Raw genomic sequence first — 24,261 nt, forward strand, 5'->3', positions numbered from 1 at the left:
GGCGGTGACGGGGCCGGGTCGGAAGTGATGGGCGAGGATTCGTGTTTCTCCGCCCCCTTGGCGCTCTGGCGCCACGCCCCCGGACCCGCCCCTCCGGAACCCGGAAGCGGGAGCGCGCGGGGGAGCGGCGGGAGCGGCGGGCGCGGTGGGGCGGAGCGCCCGAAGAGCAGCGGGCTGGCTGCCGGGCGGGGACCCGGGCCGGGACCGGCGGCGCGCGGCGGCCAAGGCCCAGGTGAGTGGCGGGCGGCCGCGGGTCGAGTGTTTGATCTCGAAGCTCGCATCGGCGGGCTGCCTTGTAGAGGGACGGGGCTAAGGGTTAGTCGGGGGGGGCGCGAAAGCAGGGGTCGAGGAGGCGGGAACGAGCTTGGGGGTCGTGGAGAGTTTGCAGGAGACGGAGTGAGAACGGGACGATGAAGGAGAAAGTTGATGTGATGGGCCCGGTGAGGGAGTTTTTGGGCGGGTGTGGAGGCAGATCTTGTGGCTTTGAGCAGCTTCTCTGAAGAGGACGTGGCTTAAGTGGTAGTTGGGGGGTCGCAGGAAACGGGGCTGGGAGGGGGAGAAGCAAGGAGGCGGGGTTGAGAGGCCCAGGCTGGGGGTTGAGAGGAGCAAGGCCGGTGGGGGAACAGCCGGGGTGCGATTGGGGGGAAACGGTGCAGGACGGCCTGGGGGCGTCTGCCTACGGTGAAGAGGTAGAGGAATGGTGCCTGAGGGAGGGCAGCGCCTGGGACTCAGTGGGAGCTCAGTAAATGTGAGGGGCTCTGAACCCACTGGTGCGGTGGCCGGCCGAATTGGTAAGAGGGGAAATGGGGGATGGGAGGGGAGGCAGAAGGGGGATAGAAGCCATGGCAAGAAGTGAGGTCTGGTCCAGGGAGAGCCTGGGGAGGAGGGGAGGAAAGGAAAGGGCTAGAATGGCCCCGTTCAGACACTGGGGTGCAGACCATGGAGATTTGGGGGCCCGTCTTACCCTCTTGATTCATCTTATCCCTGACTTCACCCCCAACTGCTGGGTGACCCAGGCTAGTTTCAGCGCCTTCTGGGCGGTATTCAGGACTTGAAAACCCAACACTGTCCTCCTAAGAGCGGACTGGCTAGTGCCTGGGGGTTCTAGGGAGCAAGGAAGGAGCTCTTGGGCCCCCCCCACCCCAGCTATGGGGCCGGAACTGGGTTTCAGAGGGGGCGGGGGTGGGTGCGCACACAGCCGCATGTGCTAGGCTGTCACCACCTCCTCCGAGTTGCATCCTTGGACTTAAATGGGTAAAACGACATACAGGAAATCTGTCCCCCGGTGGCTGTGAGCTCAGCCTGGGAGAGGCACGGTAGCCGCAGGCAGGCGCCTTGTAGACCAGGAGTCTTTCAGGGAAAACCTCTCCCACACCTCTTTGTCTGAGATGGGAGCTGGTGGGGACATTGTGCCTTACAGTTGGAGGGTCCCAGCTCCTACCTTCTGAGGTGTGTTCTGGTCTTGGAGTCTCCAAACGCTTAAGGCATCCAGGAGCAGTGGGAGGTGACATGGGCAGCTGGAAAGTTGTCTGATGGGCCTGGCTCTGGGGAGGGCCTTGCTCTAAACCGTTTTGATCAGCATTAATTTCTCTTCTTTCCCGACCCTGGGGATCCTTGTCTGGGACCTGCTAGAAGGGCCAGGGAGCCTGGGTTTATAGTGCGTTCAGGACACGAGTCTGGATAGCTTGAATGTAAAGAGGGCCACAGAAAGATAACCACCCCGTTCACTTCCAGAATGTTCTGGCCCTTATGGAAGCTTCCGTAAGCGAGACTCTCAGCCGCGCTTGCCCCAGAACACATGATTACAGCCCACAGTCATGCCTCATGCAGGTTCTGAGTGTGGGCCTGCCCTGGCTGGGACACCCCCCCTCCCCCTCTTCCCCCCCCAACCATGAACTGGACCAGAATCTTCTGGTTCCACAGCCCTGCTGTTGTCTCCTTCCTCCAGGAGCGTGGCCAGGCAGGCTCTCTTGGAGGGTCTTGTGTTGGGGGTCCTAACCTCCGTCAAGTCTCTTTGTTTCTTTACTTGCAAAATGAATGGATTGGCCTAATCAGTGTTCTGCAACTTTTGAAACCCAACCTTGGTGTCTCCAGCACACAGCCCTGTCTAGTTTTATGCAGCCCCCAACAGGTGAATCCCCACCACGGTGATCCCACTTTTGTTGGGCTTTCTGTCCTACAGTTTATATCCGAATATGGTTATCTTACTGCTTCCTTATCTTTCACGTGGGAAATTGCAGTGCCAAATGTGCTTTTGTACATCATACCTGTTCCCAGGGTTTCAGCTGCATCCTTCTGGCTGGAAATCCCTGGGTGAGACCCTCCCTCAGGTCCAGGCCTGTGACTTGGTGAAGCAGGTGGGGACTTGGGAATCTCCCCATTCTGTTTCACTGTAGGATCCATCTTCTATCCCCAACAGAGGCTTGTTAACTTGCCGCTTCCCTTTCCTTGTCTCCCTGAAGTTGTGTGTCTTGGGTGGACCCAGAGTTCAGTGAAGCAAGGGCTGATCATGCAAGATGCTGTGGGCTGGGTCCCAGGGGCAGAGATGAGCCCTTGTGCCCTGGGGGAGGGACATTCTAGTGGGCCACCCTCCCCAGCAGGAATAATGGAGTTCAGAGTAGTTGGTCAGTGCAGCAACAGAGGTGGCACAAGAAGTTGTGGGGAGAGAATCAGGAACGACCAGCAGAAGCTTCAGGGCATGGGGGATTCCAGCAAGTTTCCTCAGGAGAGGTGGCTGGCCCTAAGCCAAGCCTTGAAGGATACAGAGGTGTTAAACCAAGTGGGGAAGAGGGAACCACATAAGCACGTCCATGTGCAGCTCTTTATTGAGCATCTTCTGTGATAGATGCTTTTATACCCAACTGTTTTATTCTGCCAACCAGCAGCAAGGGGATTGCAGTTCCTATTTTCTCGGTATAGAAACTAGGCTCAGGCAGGTGACGACTTCAGAGATGGCTCCCTGTGCTTTCTAGAAGTACGAAGGGTCATTAGTAACCTCACTTTGGCGAAGACCAAATTGCTAGAGCAGTTTCTCAACTGCAGCACCATTGACATCTGGGGCCGGGTCATTCTTTGCTGTGGGGCCACCCCGTGCATTATAGGATGTCGAGCAGCATCCCTGGCCTTCACACACGAGATGCCAATAGTACACACCCACCCCAAGTTGTGACAACCAAAAATGTCCCCAGACATGGCCGTGTGTCCCCTGGGGGACAGGAGCACTGCTCTTTAGTAAAATCTGGTTCCCGCTCCAGGCCCACCATTGCCTCAGTGGGTCTTTGGTGTTTGTTGGGCTCCCAGCAAATTGCTGCCAAGGGCAGGCGTGGGGAAAAGAGGCCAGCAATTGAATCTGGAGTCCTGATAAAAAGGAGACACCACTGGGAATGGACTGAGGGGGAGTTAGAGAACGTGCCCCGAGAATGTTCAGCAGAGGAGGAAGAGGAGGAAGAGGAGGTGAGCTGGGGCCGTCATCACTCGCTGGCACAGCAGATGCCATTGTCTGTCTCTTCTTTGTCTTCCCACTGACCTGGATTTCTGCAGGAACCGTCCTTGTCTCGGAACAAATTGTTGCTTTTCTTCCGAGATTAGAGGTATCAGATTCTCCTCTCAAAGAGCTACTTTGGAGGTATCCCCAGATCACTGTGGCTCTTGTAGCCATGTTATCTTCTCCCATTTGCCCTCTTGGCTCCAGACGCCAGTCCGTCCTCAAGCACAGACTAAGTTTTGCTGTTCATGTGTCCTCCTCTGCTTGTTCCCCGGCCATGACATTGCTGCTTTAACTTCAGGGGAGGAAACCGCACATTCTGGGGCCGTCTGACTCCTTCTGGATGCTGCCCTCCCCCCAGTCCCCATCCGCCAGCCCTTTGTGCACCCAGCATCCCCAACCAACTGTGCCAGGCAGCCCCTGCTCGGCCTCCCCGCCGAGCAAGACAGGCCCTTCTCTCTGCCCTCGTCCCGGAGACGGAGGGACAGAACAAAGGGCTCTGTCTGAGCACCGCCGGGTCCCCGACAAGCCAGCGCACTGCCGGCCGAGGTGCAGAGCCCATCACTTCACCTCTTTGCTTTTTTTCATGTTGGCCCAGAAAGGGCCTTGGAGATTAGGCATGTCTCAAAAACTCAGCCGATGAGTTTGGGTTCTAGTCATTTCCTCGTTGAGACTCTGAGCCCGAGTCCCGATGATAAATAAAGTAGTGATTCAAGGGTTCAGCCTGTGGCTTAGTCGGAGCAATGAATAAGCTGTCCTGGTCTGACTCATTCGTTTACATCCCAGCTCTGTCCCGTTTCTTAGGGTTGTGTGTGCGAGAGGGAAGCCAGCTCCAAGCATTTCATGACGGTCACTGCCGCGTGTGCAAGTTTCCTGGGACTGCTGTAGCAAAGTACCACAGGCTAGGTGGCTTAAGCAACAGAAATGTATTGTCTCATGGATCTGGGGGCCAGAAGTCCAAATCAGGGTGTGGGCAGGGTTGGTTCCTTCCAAAGGCCACGGGGGAAGGATGCATTCAGGCCTCCCTCCTTGGCTTCTCAATGGCTGTCTTCTCCCTGAGTCTTCACCTCTGTGTGAGTCTACACCTTACTTCTGTGTGAGTCCGTGTCCGATTGTCCCTTTGGATCAGGGCCCACCCTAATGACCTCCTTTTGAATGAATCACCTCTTTAAAGGCCCTGTCTCCAAATACAGTCACAGTCTCAGGTCCTGGGAAGTAGGACTTCAACATAATGAATTGGGGGGGGTAGGGGGCGGGCACACAATTCAGGCTGTAACACTGGGTAAGAGACAGATTTCATTTTTATTTAGTGAGGGAATTTTAAATAAATAATGGTACTTATAGAGAATAAGTTCGTTTAGTTTTGTCTCATTCATTTAAATTAACATTTTAGGGTAGATAGGCAGGTTGGCCATGTCACCTTTGGAAGTGCCCTGTTAGGGAATTTTCCAGACCTTGCACAGATCCTTATACTTGGGGTGACAATAGAGAGGCAAGAACAGGACTTGGGAGGAGCAGACCTCATGGGACTTTACAAGGGGTGTGTTTAGAGCCAGGCCTGGGAGGCAGTGTGTGCCCGCCCAGGGGCCGGCCAAGGTTTATAATTGGGGTGTACGGGGGTCCGTGTCCTCAGTATTGCCAGGGTCAAGAGGGGAGTCCAAAAACAACCCATTCATGGAACAAAGTGACTTTGGGACCGGCTGCTGCCACAGGTGATGAGACAAAAGAAGTTTCTGGAAAATCTGAAAGTCATTCCGCAAAAAGCGTCAACAAGCCAGGTGCAGATTTGGCTCTCAGGGATACTGAGGGAGCGGGAATAGCCCTCATCTCTCTGCTCAGAGCACAGATGTCCGGCCAGCAGTCATGTCCACGGAAGTCAGTTTATCAGCCCTGTGAGGGCCGTGAAGTACCCGGCACCAGCGAGCTTGGAACAGGAGCCTGGGCCTGGCTTGAGCTGGCTAACGGAGGAAGAGGAAGGCCCAAGAGCCCTGGCGTGGTCATGTGCCTCCAAGGCCGCTGCTCCTGCTGCTGCTGCTTCCTCTCAAACGAAAGCAGGACCGTGTCAGCATCAGGACCGCCCGGGGCTTTGCCACGATCTTCCTACTCATCTCTCAGAGCCTCTCCATCCCATTCGAGGGTGGACGGAACCTGGTGAGCCCAGAGGAGACTTTGAGATTTTGCTTCTCAGATCCTGGGGGCGCACCTGGGGCTTTCATTTCCTGGCAAGCATGCCAGGGTCCAAGGCCACTGCTTGGGAAGATCACCAAGAGTCCTTGGCTGTCACGCGGAGATGCTGTTTTTCAGAACGCATGACACAAAGAAAGTGTAAGAGCATAGGCTGGCCCTTAGACCCTCAGGGGCTGGTCCCTTTCCTCCTGGTGGTCTCAAGGGAATCTGCCCCCTGGTTTAGCGGGGAGAGGAGAGGATGAAGGTGGGGAAGCTAAGGAACAGGGTATCTGGAGTGGAGAAAGTGACCTGAACGGGGGCAGGTGGCCCTAGGCCCCAACAGCTGGGGCAGTCACCCCACAAGGCCAGCTCCCTCTCTTTTTTTTTTTTTTTTTTTTTTTGTGCGGTACGCGGGCCTCTCGCTGTTGTGGCCTCTCCTGCTGTGGAGCACAGGCTCCGGACGTGCAGGCTCAGCGGCCATGGCTCACGGGCCCAGCCGCTCCGCGGCATGTGGGATCCTCCCGGGCAGGGGCACGAACCCGTGTCCCCTGTGTCGGCAGGCGGACTCTCAACCACTGCGCCACCAGGGAAGCCCCCAGCTCCCTCTCTTGACCCCTCCTTCTAAATATTGTGTAGTCAGGTGAACATGGGCTTGGAATCATGCTAACATCTTGTGTGCCTGTGAGGCCCTGGGGAGACCCTGAAGTGTGCAAACATTTTTCTTATTCATTTAAAGCATGCTTTCTCAGCCTTGGCATTGGTGACGTCTGGGGCTGGATCATGCTCTGTGGAGGGGACCGTCCTGTGCATTGTAGGGTGTTGAGTAGCGTCCCTGGCCCCCACCCACCAGATGCCAGTAGCACCCGCCCCCCAAGTTGTCACAACCAAAACTGTCTCCAGGCATTGCCAGGTGTCCCCTAGGAGAAGAGTCACACCCAGCCCCCGGTGACCGGGCTGGCACAGCAGCCTCCAGAGCCCTACCCGGGGATCTGAACTGCCTTTAAAAGCCAAGCGGCGTTCCCTTGTTCTCCAGGAGCTGCTCAATCTGGTCTCAGGCAGGGCTTTTGTGTGTTGTCACCGCAGCTCTGCCTGTATGAGGTTCTCAAGGTGGCTTTCCACCAGGGCATGATGACAGGTGGACCGTGTCATTGGAGAGAAGGGTCCCAAAGGGTTCTCCTCTGCCCGCCCAGACCCACTTCCCAGGCTACTTTCTATGTCTTTATGAGCCTACCGGTCAACAGGGAAGGACCCGGAGCCCAGCCCCCCACAGGGCCTTGCGGCTCTGCCTTCCCCTTGTAACTGGAACCTACCTGTGTCCCATGGGCTTGACCCAAACCACCATCAGTCCCCCCAACCCACACCTGCAGGAGCCGCCGAATACCTGCCCCCCACCCCGGTCTGCTTGCCACACTAGGCTTGGCTGATCCCTTCCTGATGTCACTCATGTCTCGGTCCTCCCTGTCTCCAACTAGCCAGGGTTCCCCATCAGACTTGCATGCAAATCCGGACTCCTTCCCATGTTCACAAGGCCCTGTGGGATCTGACCTTCCTGACCTCGGCCCTTCCCCCTCCTGCCGGCCACACTGGTCCCCTTGTTCTGAGGCCAGCCCCAGCTGCCCCTGCCCATGGCGCTCACCGCCCTCGCCTGAGCCGCCATCGCCAAGCTCAGCCCGTCCATCCCGTCTCACTGCGCAGGCCTCGGCAGCTATCTCCTCTGAGCGCCTCCCTGCCTCCTGGTTAATCCAAAGTGACCACCCTGCTCTGGTCAGTTTCTGTCCCCATGACGGCACTGCTGACGTCCAGGGCCAGATCATTCTCTGCTGTGGGGGCCTGTCCTGCACATTGTAGGGCGTTGAGCAGCATCCCTGGCCTCCACCCACCAGATGCCAGAAGTACCTCCCCTCCCCCCCCAGTGGTGACAACCAAATATGTCTCCAGCCATTGCCAACTGTCCCATGGGGTAGGGCAGAATTGCCCGCCCCAATTCCCACCCCGCTGAGAGCTGCTGCATGAACACACTGCATTTTTCCTGTCCAAAGCACTATTGCTGTTGGAAATGCCTCTTCTCTGGTGGGTTGATTTGTCAAGTTCCCTGAAGGCCAGATACTGCCACATTCTTACTCTATTTTGCTGCCAGCCTGAACTGGCCTGGGGTGGGGTGTGGGCAGTGGAGAAACATTTGTTGACTGGACAGACTTTGAAAGAAGACAGCCTCGTTGGGGACATAGCCGCAGACCCGAAGGAGAGGGATCAGCCTCAGGGACAGGTGAATGGACGAGGCTGCCCCAGCACTTGCCTGGAGGAATAGCTTTCTCTAGGACTCAGACCGGTTGGGCCAGACTGGAAGGCCTAGGGGGACGAATTAGGGAAGTAAGGGACAGTCATGAGAGGGTGTTTGGGATGGGCTTCTCCGGGGATATTTAAGTAAGGCAAAAGAGAGGTGGTGGCCGTTCCTGACCATAGCCTCAATCAGAGCATCCAGTATCTTCTGCACCAGACCCCTGGATTGGTGTCCTGGGGCTGCCGTAAATTGGTACCACAAACTGAGTAGCTTAAACAATAGAAATTGATTCCGTTGCAGCTCTGGAGGCCAGAAGTCCAAAACCAAGGCATCAGCAGGGCCGTGACTCTCCAGAGACTCCGGGGGGAGACCCTTCCTTGCCCCTTCCAGCTTCTGGGGGCTCCGGACGTTCTGTGGCCTGTGGCCACATCCCCCCCTCACCCAACCTAAACCCTAAACTGTTCTCCAGCTCTGAGCTGCCAAGACTGAGAAACATACGTCTTTTGTAGCTGTTTCTCAGCATGTCCATCTTTCCAATAACTTAATGTGATCATTTCCTTAAAAAATCCCAACAGGCTCAAGGAAACACGTATGGAAAAGTGGAAACACGCTGACTTCTAAATGGTGTTTCCTAACTGATTCTGCTATAACGCCGGCCTTCTCCTTTTAACTTGAGGATGATTTCATCCAATAAACATGTGGCTTCAAATTATGGCCTTATATAAACGAAGCGGCTATGCTACACTTTTTGGAGGCCGCTGTCCTCCTTATTTTCCAGTCAATTCCAAATCATTCGCCAAGCTGATCGACAGACCTCACTTTTTCACGCATGAGACCTTGGCCGGGCCTTGCGCGCGGCTCATTCACATTTGTCCACTCACCCCGAGGGCCGAAATTTGATTGCCTCCCCTTCTTCCCTGTGCCTCCTTTCTCTGAGAGCATGAGAGAAAGGCCCTGAACTGAGGCTCACATCCCCTCCAAGCGCTGAAAGGACACCAGTATGGCGTTTGCAAAAGCCTTTTTAATTTTTCAACGTTCAGGTTTTTCAGCGGGAATTCATTTTATCGTGCACAAAAGATTGGCCATTAGTAACATTGAGATTCACAGTGATGTGCAGCCACCACCTCTATCTAGTTCCAGAACATTTCCATCACCCCAAAAGGAAACCCTGTCCCCATCAACAGTCTCTCCCATTCCCCCTCCCCCAGCCCCTGGCAACCACTAATCTGCCTTCTGTCTCTGTGGCTTTGCTTATTCTGGATGTTTCATGTCAATGGGATCATACTTGGTATCTGGCTTTTTTCACTCAGCAGGATGTTTTGGAGGTTCATCCACGTTGTAGGGTGTGTCAGCACTTCATTCCTTTTCATGGCTGAGTAATATTCCACTGGGTGGGTGGGCCATATTTTGTTTATCCACTCATCCTTTTTTTTTTTTTTTTTTTTTTTGGCTGCTCCGGGTCTTAGTGGCAGCACTCAGGATCTTTGTTGCCACGTGCAGGATCTTCTTTGCAGCATGTGGGATCTCTTAGTTGCGGCATGGGAACTCTTAGTTGCAGCATGCATGTGGGATCTAGCTCCCTGACCAGGGGTCGAACCTGGGCTCCCTGCATTGGGAGCTTGGAGTCTTAACCACTGGACCAGCAGGGAAGTCCCATATCCACTCATCCTTTGATGGGCATTTCCCTTCCACCTTTTTGGCTCTTTCATACAGGAATTTTATAGTCTGCCAGATTGGTTTCCATTTTGTGATGAGGGCATAGTTCTCCAATGAGTTCCAGGTAGACGGATCCTGTCAGTTTAGGGACGGGTATTGCTTCCTGTTCACATTGCGTGTGCTTCCGTGAGCATTAGTCAGAAGGCAGAACAGGCATTTTAACTTCGGGGCATTTGAAGAGACGGTTTGGCTCAAAGACAGACACACGGGTTTTCCGGACCTGCTGCCCCCAACACACGGCCGCAGCATGCAATTGCCACTTCGCCGAGCTATCCCCCCTGGGGACCCAGGGCCCCCAGTTCCTCAGTCCCAGACCTGCTTCCTTTCATTGCACACAGAGTCTGGGGATTCTTGGGGTGCAGGTTTCACATCCACTTGTGGAAAGGACCTTAAGCCACAACATGACTGGCTTCCAGGTCTCAGGCTCTGTTAAGACTCCGTGAGGAAGGGGTGCTTAGAAGCCAGAGAAAACATCTGCGCTCCTCCAAGAGAGATGTCACTGTTTAAGGACATCTCCTGAAGCTGTGGTAATCACAGTGTGGCACCACGCACGTATCAACAGCCCAGAGGCAGACCCGCGTGTGTAACATAACAATGTATGATTTTTAACGAAGGAGCCTCCCTGGTCTGGGGAGAGACAGATTCTTTAATAAAAAGCATTAAAACAATTGCTTCACTCTTTGGAAACCATCTAGATTCTCCTTGCACTTCCCACACTGTACCAGGTTGACTGGTGTCCCCCAAAATTCATGCCACCCGGAACCTCAGAATGTGACCTTGATTAGAAATAAGGTGTCTGCGGATGTAAAGATCTCAAGGTGGCTTCATCCTGAATCCAATAACTGGCGTCTTTATAAGAAGAGGGGAGGACACAGAGACAGAGAAGGCCTCCATGTGATGTTGGGCCAGGAAATCGGAGTGATGCACCTACAAGCCAAGGGTCACCGGAAGCCAGGAGAGTCATGGGGCGGTTTCATCCTCAGAGCCTCCAGAAGGAGCCATCCCTGCCCACACCTTGATTTTGGACTCATCCAGAAATGCAAGACAGTACATTTCTCCTGTTTTAAGCCACCTGGTTTATAGTACTCCGTCACAGCAGCCCTAGGAAACTCTCACACCCTCCAGTATAATTTCCAGATGGATAAAGACTGAAATGTAAAGAGTAAGTCCAGGGAGGGAGAGGAATACAGAGTGTGGTTCCATGTTCATCAGCTCTAGGAGGGGATTGTGCGATAGACATCATGAAAGAAATGACCCACAGATCTGACTGCCTGGGAAATGTAGTATTTGTATCAAAAAGCACCATATGCAAAAGTAAATCTGTATGAATTAGATTCATCAGACGTCGCAAAGAGTTAATACCGTTCCTATACAAAGAGCGCCTCCAAATCAATGAGCTAGGTAGGCATGGTTCAGTGGGGAAAAAAGGGCAACTGACATGAACAGCTTCCAGAAACAGAAAAATCGTTACTGAATACAGTGAATTCTCAAAAAACCCAGCCTGACAGAGGATTATAAGTGACAAAATGCTCTTTTGTGCCCACTGATGGCCATGGGTTGAGAAAAATATTGATCCTCGGTGCCAGTGAGGATGCTTTGAGGCAGCACTTCTCAGGCTGCTCCAGGCAGACCTCTCACTTGGGTGGGCCTCTCCGGAAGTCACTTCGGCAGAAGGGGTCAGGGGCCTTCATAGTGAGGATGTAGAGTGGATCAGATCAGCCCTTGTTTAGGTTCAAGTGGTGCCACCTGTAGAATGAGGAGTCTCTGGGTCTAAGAGGGTACATCCGCATTGGGAACAGAGCTGCCTGGGATCTGGTGGAGGGGCCCGAGGGGCATTCCAACCTGAGGACGAGGACAGGGGACATGGATGGCACTGGAAGGAGGCAACAGTGTGGGGCCGGCCCCCGTCTGAGATGCAGGGGAGGGAAGGGGAGGGCAGGGTGCCAGGCCCGTGGTGATGGCCTGCTCAGTGTCTCATGGGGCTGCAGCCCGGGCTGGGGGAAGCAGACATCCCCCTGTGGGTTGAGGGCTTTGGGCAGCTTCTCCGTGACTGGAGGGGGCCTGCAAGCCTGGGCCTGGCTGGGTGGGGAACAGCCAGAGTATGTCCAAGAACTGCTTCCTGCAACAGCCAGTCTACCAGCGGGGGGCTGTGCTATATGGGCCTTGATGGCCAGGGGCTGAGGGCTGGCCAGAGGGGGTCCCCGAGGGGCTCTGTGTTGGGACACCCACACCTAGACCAATGCTTCCAGGCGCTGCCCTGCAGTGGCCCAGAGGATGGAGACAGGGGTCCCTCAGGGGCCCTCCTGACCTCCTGGTGAGAAGAGAAGGCTGTTCTGGGGATAGCAGACAGGATGTGGTCAGTGGGAGGAGCAGGGAGCAAACCCCCTGGGTGTTTGGGGCTGGAGGTGGGGTGGGCGCGAGCTTAGCCCCTGATGGGGGAGTGCAACAGAGTGGATGGGCTCCAGGGGCAGGTCCAGGTGACAGCTGGTCCCCACGGCTGCAGAGCAAGTGAGCAGGACCAGGAAAGGCATGATTGGCAGGAGCTTGGTGGCATCTCTGGAGAGGGGAGCAGTGGTTTCTACTGCATGGGGGCATAGCAGACCGAGGGACGGGTGCGAGCAGGAAGGACCGGCTCCAGGCTGCGTGGAAGCCAGGAGGGAGCTCAACCCTGGGCTGGAGAAGGATTTACTAGTGTCACCGGTTTTCAGGCCCATGAGCTATTTCAGTGGGAGAGTCCTCCCCTGGGAAGGGGAAAAAGGGAGCTGCTCTGAGAGGAGAGTGCAGGCTCCCTGGGGAGCAGGACCAGGTGAGGCTGGCTGGGCGTGGGGAGGGCCCCACAGGCAGGTGCAGGGGTGGAGTTTCCCAGGATGCAGATGTTGGGCCTGGGTGGGCTATGATGGCTGGAGGGGCAGCTGCTGCAGGGTGGGTCAGGTGGGCCCTGAGGGGACTCCTGTGAGGGCCCCCAGCTGGTGTCCACCCTGCCCCACCCCTCCTCTTTGGCCGGCCCATTCCGTGCAGCTCCAGCAGTCAGCAGGCCCCTTGAGTAAGGCTTATCTGTTAGTACTTCCTCCTGGCCTGGGGGTGGGGTGTGCATTGGCTGAACCTGTGACTGCCCCCATGGCCCCCAGTCTCAAGAGTATGGAGTCCCCTGCTCCTCCCACCAAGGGGCCCAGAGCTGTAAAAGTCCCCTGTGGGCTCCAAGGGTGCCTCATGATCAGCAAGCCCTGGAGGATGTGCGGCAGCACACAGCTCAGTGGGCCACACAGCCTGTCCAAGCGTCAACCAGACCCTTGTCAGGGCAGGTGACAGAGGCCCCGTGAGCAAGATCACGTGGTTGGGCCCTGATGGCTTCTCACTCAGCCCAGCTCGGTGTCCCCTGGGAGGAGAAAGCAGGCGCATCCCTGTGACCTTTCTGCCGCCTGCATTCAGGCAGCTTGGGCGTGAGACCATCCAAAGCCCCTGATCCTTGAGCTGGAACGTGCCCCCAGAAGTTGTAGCGCTTGTGAGCCGTGTCTCCACGAGTGCGTGTCACAGAAGTTCAGGCTCTGCCTGAAGCCCTGGGTCTGCACGCGCGTGTGTGTGTGCATGCACGTGAGTGTGGGTGTGTTCAAAGGAAATTCTGTTCGTGCTTGTGTGTCCACGTTTGTGTGCATGCGTGTGTGAGCACGGTCGTATGAGAGTGTGTATTCAGTCACACGTGTCCGTGTCTGCACGTGTGCTCACATTCGTACATGTATGTTCACAAGCACACACGTGCGTTCATGTGGCCGTGATTAAGGTGCAGATCTACAGTTTGGGCTCCTGCCTCTCTCACCAGGCTTGGAAGCGCATAAACTACCCACCTTCCACAGCCTTGTGGGGCTGCCCAGGAACATCCTGCAGTTAGCTCTCATAGTTTCTGGGGGGACGGTCAGGTGAGCGGCACCACCTGGCACCTCTGAACACAGACAAGTTCATAGATTCCCAGCCGTTTCCTTGCAGTGGCATCCGAGGAACTCGGTGGCTGGGCTCGAGGATTGGGCATTTTGAAAAGAAAGCAAGAGGTTTTTTAAAGTTGTACTCCTGGGGAATTGGGTCCTTTCATAATCCACATGCTTTGTTTTAAACAGCTTTATTGGGTGTAATCAATACACTATAAATAGCACTTATTTGAAGTGTGTGATTGGATGAGTTGTGACACATGCAAGCACCCAGGAGCCCACGACCACCATCAAGATAGTGAGCACATCCATCACCCAAAAAATCTCCCTGACCCCTTTGTCCTCCCGCCCGTCCCCCTCCTCCAAGGAGCCAGCGATCAGTTTTCTGTCTCTAATTAGTTTACACGTTTTAGAAATTTACGTACAGTTGACCCTTGGAACAACACAGGGGTTGAGGAGGCTGACCATCATATACACACGCAGTCAAAAATCCATGTATAAGGACTTCCCTGGTGGTCCAGTGGTTAAGACTCCATGCTCCCATTGCAGGGGGCCCGGGATCAATCCCTGGTCAGGGAACTAGATCCTGCCTGCCAACTAAGAGCCTGCGTGCAGCAACTAAAAGAGATCCCACATGCTGCAATTGGAAAAAAAAAAAAAAAAAAAAAAAAAAAAAAGATCGTGTGTGCTGCAGCTAAGACCAGTCGCAGCCAAATAAATAAATATTAAAAAAAAATTTTTTTAAATCCGTGTATAACTTTACAGTTGGCTCTCCATATCTGTGGCTCTCCATCCTGGGGTTCAACCAACCCCAGATTATGTAGTACTAAAGTACATATTTAGTGAAAAAATCTGCGTATAAGTCAACCCACGGAGTTCAAACCCATGTTGTTCAAGGGTCACCTGTATGTGGAATCATATAATATGTACTCTTGAAAATTTTATTGAGATGAAATTTGTATAACATTAAATTAACCACTTAAAGTGAACAATTCAATGGTATTTAGCATATTTGTAATGTTTTGCAACCATCACCTCTATCTAGCTCCAGAACTTTTCCATCACCCCAAAAGGAAACCCTGTGTCCATCAGGAGTCTCTCCCCATTCCCCCGCCTCTTCACTTCCCAGACCCTGGGAACCACTGGTCTACTTTCTATTTCTATGGATTTGCCTGTTCTGGACATTTCATATAAATGGGCTCATACAACATGTGGCCTTTGGTCTCTGTCTTCTTTCATTCAGCATAATGTTTTCAGAGTCCATCCACATTGTAGCATGAATCAGTAACATGCCATTGTGTAGATGGACCACATTCTGTTCATCCATTCATCAGCTGATGGAAATTTGGGTTGTTTCCACCTTTTGGCTATTGTGAATAGGGTTGCTGTGAACGTGTGTGTCCAAGTATCTGTTTGAATCCCTGTCTTTAAGTCTTTTGGGTCCATACCTAGGAGTGGAATTGCTGGGTCTATAGGTACTCTTTTTCATCTTCTGTCTTTCACTCAGCACACAGATTCTGAGATTGTTCCATGTTGTTCCATGCTGTTATGAGGTTTGGGTTGTGTCCCTTCTCACAGCTGAGTCATGTTCCATCGTATGGCTGGTTTATTCATCCATTCACCGGTTTGTGTACGTTCAGGTTGTTTCTAGTCTGGGACTTTTAAAAACAATGCCATTAAGAACATTCATGTAGGGACTTCCCTGGTGGTGCAGTGGTTAAGAATCTGCCTGCCAATGCAGGGGACTCAGGTTCAAGCCCTGGTCCAGGAAGATCCCAGGTGCCGCAGAGCAACTAAGCCTGTGCACCATAACTGCTGAGCCTGCACTCTAGAGCCCGTGAGCCACAACTACTGAAGCCCATGCGCCTAGAGCCCGTGCTCCACAACAAGAGAAGCCACCACAGTGAGAAGCCCGCGCACTGCAACGAAGAGTAGCCCCCGCTCACCGCAACTAGAGAAAGCCCGCGTGCAGCAACAAAGACCCAACGCAGCCATAAGTTAATTAATTTTAGAAAAAAAGAACATTCATGTACAATCTCTGTATGAACATCTGCTTCATTTCTCTTAAGTCCTAGGAGTGGGTCACATGCTAGGCGTATAATTATCTTTTAAAGAAACTGCCAGAGTGTTTCCAGAGTAGATGAGCCCCACCGTTTCATAGAATTTTTCTGCAGGATACTGTGGCTTTTTGAATAAAGACACTTACCAGTGTTCACATCCATTTATCTGCTAATTCTACATGAGTGAACTGATCCCAAGGAAATGCTCAGACATGGACACGAAGATGTGCGTCCAAGGACTCAGAAATCATGTTTCAAAGCGTATTTCATGGCACGGAGAAATGTTCATCTGTACCAACATACCACAGTAAGAGCAATTCAGGTTTTATTAAAACATGTAACATCTATTAAACTGGAAGGAAATATACCAAAGTTACTTAATAATTTGGAGGAAAGTTTAGAAAATTAAATACTCCCATCTCCCCCAACCTTCCTACCTGTTGCCACTACCTACCTACCTGTTTGTAGCAGCTTCATAATGTCTGGTTTTGTTCAGCCTCACCCGCCCCCCACCCTCCTAACACTGCTGTGGGACTCAGTTTCCCAGAACCCAGATCATCTCAGCCTCTGAGTCATGCTTCTGTCCAGGGCAGAGATCTGCATACTGTTTCTATAAAAGACTGGGAAATAAGTATGTTCAACTTTCCAGGTCTTAAGGTTACTAATCTGTGTCGTCACTATTCACTTATGCTGATACAACGAAGGCAGCTGTGGACAATATGTACATGAATGGGCAGAGCTTCGTTGTGAACTCCTCTTCATCCCTCAGAACCCCTCTTAGATGTTACCATTCCCCTAAAGCCTTCTCTGGCTCTTGGGAACAGTAACTTCTCACGCTCATGGTTGATATTCTCTCATATTTGTTTGCATATTAGCTTCTCCCACTGGGCTTTGAGCCAAGGTCTGGTTCATCTTTGTATCTTCAGCCACGCTTGGGTGGCACACAGTGGGCCCCCTCGTGACCCACACTGCCTTTCTGCCTTTTGCTCCAAGACACAAAATGAGCTGTTGCCAGCATTGGCTGCCTTTTCTCTCTTTCCCGAAATGTCTTTAGGAACAAATGCATTTTGTCCAGGGAACCCTATTACATTAAGTCATCATGTCTCCCCAGTTTCCTCTGCCTGGAATGACTCCTTGGTCTTTCCTTGTTGCTCATGACCTTCACAGTCTTGGGGAGGACTGCCAGGCGTCCCACAGGATGCCCCCAATTTGGGGCTGATGTTCTTGTCATGATTGGAATGGGGTTGTGGGTTCTGGAAGCAAATGCACTCTGAGCAGTTCTCTCGAGCGAGTTTTTGGGGGCCCTCCCTGACTTCATCCTTCTCAGTAGGGTTTCAGGTACCCGGGGGTTTCAAGGTCCCTGAGTTTTGGGGCAGGTTCAGTCTTGCTCATCCCAACCTTCCTCTCGCAACCTTCCTCATGTGTTTTGGGGACATAACCAAGGCCCATGGGGCCGCGTCTTCATCCACTTAGGGATCTGCCAGGGGAGGTTTTGTCAGAGAGGAGAGTCCAGGAAGGGCTGAGCTCTGAGATGGTTGTGGCCATTGGACTTGAGGGTTGAGAGGCTGGTGGGGAGGGACGGGGCCTGGGATGAAGCAAACTCCAGGGGAAGGGTTTGATCTTGGCAGGAGGGGCCTGGTGATGTCTCTCTGCAGGAGCCACAAACCTTAGGTGAGTGTCACGTTTAAGGACAGATAAGGCTCTTCGGCCCTTCTGGCTTTTCAGGAGAGCCCACAACTTCAGGCCATGGGTCTGAGGCTGTCTGTCCAGAGGTGAATGTCAGTGACCCCCCACCCCGACCTTCGCCCTTCTGATTTTGCCACCCCCCTCCCTTCCAGCTCCAGGAGGCGCGCCCCGAGCCCGGGAGGCATGCTGAGGCCAGGCTGCCGGCAGGATGAGTGTGAAAGAGGCGGGCAGCTCCGGCCACCCGGGGCAGGCGGCCTACCACCTGCACATCTACCCGCAGCTGGCCACCAGCGAGAGCCAGACCCCGTGCCAGGCCTCGTGCCGCGTGACAGCCACCAAGGACAGCACCACGTCCGACGTCATCCAGGACGCCATCACCAGCCTGCAGCTGGATGGCAGCAAGCGCTACGTGCTGGTGGAGGTCAAGGAGACGGGTGGGGAGGAGTGGGTGCTGGATGCCAACGACTCGCCTGTGCACCGTGTGCTGCTGTGGCCACGGCGGGCACAGGACGAGCACCCCCAGGAGGACGGCTACTACTTCCTGCTGCAGGAGCGCAACGCAGACGGGACCATCAAGTACGTGCACATGCAGCTCGTGTCCCAGGCCACGGCCACCCGGCGCCTGGTGGAGCGTGGCCTCCTGCCCCGGCCACAGGCGGACTTTGATGACCTGTGCAACCTCCCTGAACTGACCGAGGAGAACCTCCTGAAGAACCTCAAACACCGCTTCCTACAGCAGAAGATCTACACGTATGCCGGGAGCATCCTCGTGGCCGTCAACCCCTTCAAGTTCCTCCCCATCTACAACCCCAAGTACGTGAAGATGTACGAGAACCAGCAGCTGGGCAAGCTGGAGCCGCACGTGTTCGCGCTGGCCGACGTCGCCTACTACGCCATGCTCCGGAAGCACGTCAACCAGTGCATCGTCATCTCAGGCGAGAGCGGCTCCGGCAAGACACAGAGCACCAACTTCCTGATCCACTGCCTCACCGCCCTGAGCCAGAAGGGCTACGCCAGCGGCGTCGAGAGGACCATCCTCGGTGCTGGTCCGGTGCTGGAGGTGAGCGGGACCGCTCGGCGGAGGGGCCTTAACACGTGGGTTTGGTTATCGTTCAGATAACGGCCATGGAGGAAACAGTTATACTCACGTTTTCCAGAAACAGGAGGCTTGGCATTCCCTGCAGGGCCACACAGGGAGGCGGCAGGAGCCGGGGAGGGTGTAGGCAGGAGTCTGTTGTGGTTTTCACGGGAAGGGTTCGGTGAGGCAGGGTAAGCAGCCTTAGGGTGGCTAGTTTGAATAGCTTCAGAGTTTGGGAGCATAAAGGCTGCCCTGGTTGTCTGGTACTTGGCCCTGGGGTAATCAGGGCAGGGAGAGAGTAGCCCTGAGTGTGAGAACGTGATAATGGTGGGGGGCGGGTGTAGGCTCTGAAATGGTTGGTTTGTATTTGGAAGGCGTGTTTGTAGGAGAGTCCTTTGCTCTCTCTAGGACTCGGCCAGCCCTGGCGGGGGCAGTCCCTCCAGGGTCAGCCAGGCCCCAGGTGTCAAAGCATCAGAATAGAGAAAATAACAAGGCCTGATCAATGCCTTGTTGTCTTCTTAATGTACTCCCAATGTCTGGAGGGGCGGCAGTCTGCACTCCGGGTCCCAGAAAGAAAAGGATGGCGTGTCCAAACTGAATAGTTCATGGCGGGGTGTTTCTGGCAGGGAGTGGGACCATGGGGTAGAAGGAAGCCAGCAAGGTGAGTTCAGACCTGGGGGCTGGGGACGGGCTAGAGGAGGGGCTGCTTGGCAGTGCCAAAGAGTCAGTGGGGGAGGAGATGCCCCAGCTTCCTGCACCCTCTCCAGTGTTCCCAATGGCCAGACCCCACAGGAGTCACGGATGTGTCACTGTGGGTGAGCCTTCTGGATATGGGGGCAGTGGAAGTGATCACAGTGATCACTCACTCTCAGGGTCTTGGGACAAGATGCATCCACGTCTCAGAACGTAACTTAACCGTCGTCACCTGGTGAGGGCCAGGGCCGCGTATGGGCCTGGGGTGTGCGCCTCTGGGTTTGGGGTCTAGGGGTCTAAGACTGCTTGCTTTCTTTCTGCTTTTAATAAGATTTTGCAGTGATTAAATGATTTTAATTATGTAACTTAAATAGTTAAATTTTATTAAATATAATGACATAAATCACTCTATTTCTTTGAGCAGTTTTAGGCTTATAGCAATACTGAACAGACAGTACAGAGAGTTTCTGTATTCTCCTGCCACTTGTGCTCTTCCCCCTGTCATTATTAACATGTTGTATTTGTTAACAGTTGGTGAGGGCTTCCCTGGTGGTGCAGTGGTTGAGAGTCCGCCTGCCAATCTCTGAGATCATGAGCAAGAAATTAGCTGGGGCTGTACAGCCTGGCCCCATGCCAGCACGCATGGCCTATATCTGTCTTCTCCTATACGTGTAACGTAAAGATTCATTGTCATTTTTTGCGCAAGCATTTCAAAGACTACCTAGTGATCTGGCCACAGAACGGACGCTTTTCTCTTCAGTGCTGTGTACCCTGCATGCGTTCCGTCCTCTAATCGTCCATTCATTCTGCAAATATTCCGCGTTCAGGCACCGTTCTTGGCACTGGGCTATGCAGTGGCCAAAATCGACACAGAGGCCTGCCCACAGGGAGCTGCCGCCTGGTGACAAGGAGGCAGGCAGCGAGAGAAACAGCAGCCTCGCGCGTGAGCTAAGAGCCGATAAGAACAGTGGGCGGGCTCGTGGAAGAAGGGGTAAGGGGGCAGGAGGCGAGAAGGTAATGCCGAGCCGGGCCCGGAAGCGAGTGGGGTGAGCGATGCGGTGTCTGGGAGGGGGACACGGCTGGTGCAAAAAGCCGGGAGGCTGGACCGTGCCTGGCGTGTTGAAGAAAGCCAGGGGCCCTGGAGGGCACGGGAAGGAGCCGGAGTGGGGTGAGCAAGGGGCAGAGCAGGAGGCGATGGGGACAGGGAGGTGACAGAAGATCATTCAGGGCCTTGCAGGATCACGGGGTGGGCACTGTGTGATACGGGAGCTACGGAGGGTGTCCCAGGTTCAATCTGGCTCCATCCCAGCTCTGGAACTCAGCTGCCATGAAACCACCAATGGCCCCGCTGTCCTCCCAGCAATGGCCGGGGCCCATAACAGGTGCTCTAGGACGGAATAAAACAATGCAGGCACTGAGTGACTTTAGAACTCGGGGACAGGAACAAGAGGACACACCCAACATTTACCAAGTGGGGCATTTTGCCAAGTGGGCCCTTCACCCCTCACAGAACCAGGCAGGCGGGTGGGTGTGACAAGGTTTGATGCAGATGCCGAGCCCCAAGGTTTCAGTGCGACACAGCGAGGAGGCAGGTTTGGCCCCGCGATGCAGCTTCCTTTTCTAGCTGAGGACCATCCGGGGCACCGGGATGAGGTTCCTGGCGCTGCCCTAACAAAGTACCACAGACTGGGTGGCGTCAAAGAGAGGAATTTACTCTCTCTCACAGTTCTGGAGGCCTGAAGTCTGAAGTCTAGGTGTGGGCAGGGCCACACTCCCTTCGAAGGCTCTCGGGGCAGGTGCTTTCTTGCCTCTTCCCACTTCTGGGGGCTCCAGACAGGCGCTCCTTGGCTTGTGTTGCTCCAATCCCAGCCTCTGTCATCACATTGCCTTCTCTTCCTATAAAGACACCAGTCATCATTGGTTTCAGCGGCCGCCCCCATCCAAGATGACCTCATCCTAACTAATTACGTCAGCAAAGACCCATTTCCATATCAGGCCACGTTCACAGGTTCCAGCGTCAGGACAATATAGATGAGCCTTTTGCCGGGGGGACACAAGTCAGCCGCAGCAGTCCCCTGCCGAGTGACAGCTGGACGTGTCTTGTGCCTTCTTCCCCAAGGGCCGCCACTGGCGATCCTGGGGACCCATCCGTCCTCCTGCTGGCCTCCATGCTCCTCCCCTGCCGTTGCCCCGAAGGATTCTGGCACATTCTACGAGGGCCGTTAGTCATCTCCGTGGTGGGTGTCTGCACCCCGTGAGTCAGATGCCTCTGACCTCGCCCAGCTGCCTCCCTCGAGCCTCCGCAGTGTGAGCCGGCAAGGCCAAATTTCCCCAGGGGTTAGGAGCTGCTGGAGGGCGGTGCCCATGCCAGCTTCCAAAACAGGCTTGAGCCAGATCCACGTCACAGCCATAAATGTTCTTCCTGAGGCGACCATTTGGAAAAGGGAGAAGGTTGTTTTAGTTTAGAGCCAGGCTTTGCAGCCAGAGCACCACTGACGTCTGGGGCCAGGTCAGTCTCTGGGCTGGGGGCCATCATGTATGCTGTGGGATGTTGAGCAGCACCCCTGGCCTCCACCCACCCGATGCCAGTAGCATCCCCTTGCCCCAGTGGCAACAACCGAAAAATGTCCCCAGACGTCACCAAGTGTCCCCTGGGAGCAGAATCTCCGCTGGGTGAGAACAGCTGCCTTAGTCACAGCTTGTAATCCCACAAGACCCAGTCACCGTTTCTTTCAAGTGTTGATGGTTTAGAGATTGTCCATAAGTAAGTCCCAACCATTTCGAGCTAACTTGAGAGTTACTTTCTAATAACAGGAATAATTAGCTACCATGCCTTCGGGCCCACTGTGTGTCAGGCTTTGGGTGCCACAGTCTTCATCCATCATCTCTCTGAGGACTCACAACAGCTCTGCTCATTTTAAAGATGAGAAAACAGAGCCCCAGAGAGGTGTACGGGTGTGCAAATGTCCTGGGGCTGCCATCACAGAGTACTATAAATGGGAGAGGATGGAGGTGGAGGGCTTAAAACAACAGGAATTTATTCTCTCACAGTTCTGGGGGCCAGAGTCTGAAATCAAGCTGTAGGCAGGGCTGGCTCCTTCTGGAGGCTCCGATGGAGAATCCATCCCGTGTCTCTCTCCTGGTTTCTGGTGGCTGCCAGCAACCCTTTGGCATTCCTTGGCTTGTGGCCTCATCACTCCAGGCTCTGTCTCTGTGTCCATATGGCCTTCTCCCCGTCTGCCTCTGTATCTCGAATCTCCTTTCTCTTACAAGAACACTGTCATTGGATTTAGGGCCTACCCTAAATCCAAGATGATCTCACCTCAAGATCCTTACTTTAATTGCATCTGCAAAGACCCTATTTCCAAAGAAGTTCCCACTCACAGGTTCCAGAGATCAGGACTTGGACATATCTTTTTGAGGGACACAAGCCGACCCAGTACAGTCTGGGTACCCCAGGCCACACTGCAGGCAGCCACAGCCAGACCACCGTCAGAACCCAGCCTGAGCCTAAGTTCACGGTACCCCTCTGCACCTTTGTGAAAGGTTTCCTCTCTCAGCTCGGCTGGGGCCGCAGGAAGCCTATCGGGACTTTTTCTCAGCTCCCTGAAAGGAGAAGTTGAGTTGTTTTGAGGTTTGGGTGTCGCCGGGCGCCCCCCCACGCAGGGGTTGCCAACTTGCTGTGCAATTCTGACCAGAAAACAGGAAGACGGCACTGTGGAAAGCCGGTTCCAATCAGCTGATCTGGCCGCCCGCTGCAGTTAACTGTTACTGTCACTGTTTCACACAATGTCACTCGGCCAACCTGAACCGCCCCCAGAAACGCGACGTTTGTGCAGGAGTGTTGCCTTAGGTCAGAAATACTGAAGGTCCAGGGCAGTGCAGTCTGGGGTCCGTTACCCAGGCCGGGCGCCCTCGGAGAACCTGGCGACATTGGGGTGCAGCTGCCCCGGCATCAGCCACCGGGCTGGCCACAAAGCCCACCCAGGACGTGCCCCCCCTGCCTCGGCATCAGGGCTGAGGGTGGAGGATGCTCAGGCCAGGGTTCTCTTTGTCCTTCCTGAACTGTAACACACGCCACTGACATTTGCCAACGCGCACAGGGTTTTAATTTCGAAAGCAGAAATGAAACGAGGATCCTTGCTGGCTGGGCCATTTTCCCAAGCGGCCAGAGGCCGAGGTTTCGGGACCTCCCTGTAGCTACTGTGGCCTGACCCACGCAGAGAGAGAAGGCTGGGAGATGGTGGCACCCCAAGCTGCCTGGCATACCCACAGGAGGCTGGTGACCAGGACAGCAAGGCGTGGGACCGAGGGTGTCCTGGAGCTCTCTGCTGCCCCTGACCCACCTCGGGGGCCCTGAAGGAGCCTGTCCTGGGACTGGGATGTGTGCCGGCCTTGGTCCTGAGCACCAGTCCCCACTGAGGGCCCCACAGACCCAGTGTCACATGACCACAGACTCCCCCAGTCTCCGCCCACCCCTCAGGCCACTGGGTCTGTTCCCACTACCCTCTGTCAGCACTGGCCGGCCTACCTGAGCAGGTCACCCTGAACCAACATGCCATCGTTCACCTTGACCTTTACCCGCAGGGACACCTGCCCAGAACATGTCTTTCCCTCCCACAGGGTGAGGATGGGCCAGTCTCTGCCCATCACTGGGGACACACGGGCAAAGCCACTCAACCGGTGTGACACAAAGTTCCAGAACCAGGGGTGTGCCTCTGCGGTTAGGTTTTCTGTTTAAGAGCTTTGTTGAGGTATAATTCACCCATTTCGAATGAACAATTCAGTATTTTTTAGCAGATTCACAATGTTGTGCAACCTTCACCTCTATCTAGTACTAGAACATTTCCATCACCCCCAGAAGGAGACCCCATTAGCAGTCACTCCCTGTTGCCCCTCCCCCAGCCCCTGACAACCACTGATCTGCTTTCTGCCTCTGTGGGTTTGCCTGTTCTGGACATTTCATGGGATCACACAAGATGTGGGCTTTTGTGTCTGGCTCCTGGCGCTCAGCTTGGTTTTTTTCCAGGTTTATGCACACTGTAGCGTGTGTCAATGCTTCATTCCTTCTTCTGGCTAATAGTCCACTGTATGGATAAGACCACATTTTTTTTTACCTCTCACCAGTTTTCTCAGGATTTCAATCCTTTGTATGGCTGACTCTGCAGCTGAGTTTT

At 54.3% G+C, this 24,261-nt stretch overlaps 1 protein-coding gene across 16 annotated transcripts in view; it reads left to right on the top strand.

Annotated features, from left to right (window-relative positions):
• The first annotated feature begins 144 nt into the window (after positions 1 to 144).
• The window catches only part of MYO9B (myosin IXB), an 88,889-nt gene continuing 64,772 nt past the window's right edge, over positions 145 to 24,261 (top strand). For all 16 annotated transcript variants that reach the window (XM_081231131.1, XM_081231141.1, XM_081231142.1 and 13 more), the window contains exons 1-2: positions 145 to 232; positions 17,466 to 18,373. In XM_081231131.1, the coding sequence (XP_081087257.1) occupies positions 17,522 to 18,373 (852 nt within the window). In that variant the 5' untranslated portion in view covers positions 145 to 232; positions 17,466 to 17,521. The remainder of the gene's footprint in view (positions 233 to 17,465; positions 18,374 to 24,261) is intronic.

The sequence above is a fragment of the Mesoplodon bidens genome (assembly GCF_964165515.1).
Source record: "Mesoplodon bidens genome assembly, chromosome: 4".
NCBI lineage: Eukaryota > Metazoa > Chordata > Mammalia > Artiodactyla > Ziphiidae > Mesoplodon > Mesoplodon bidens.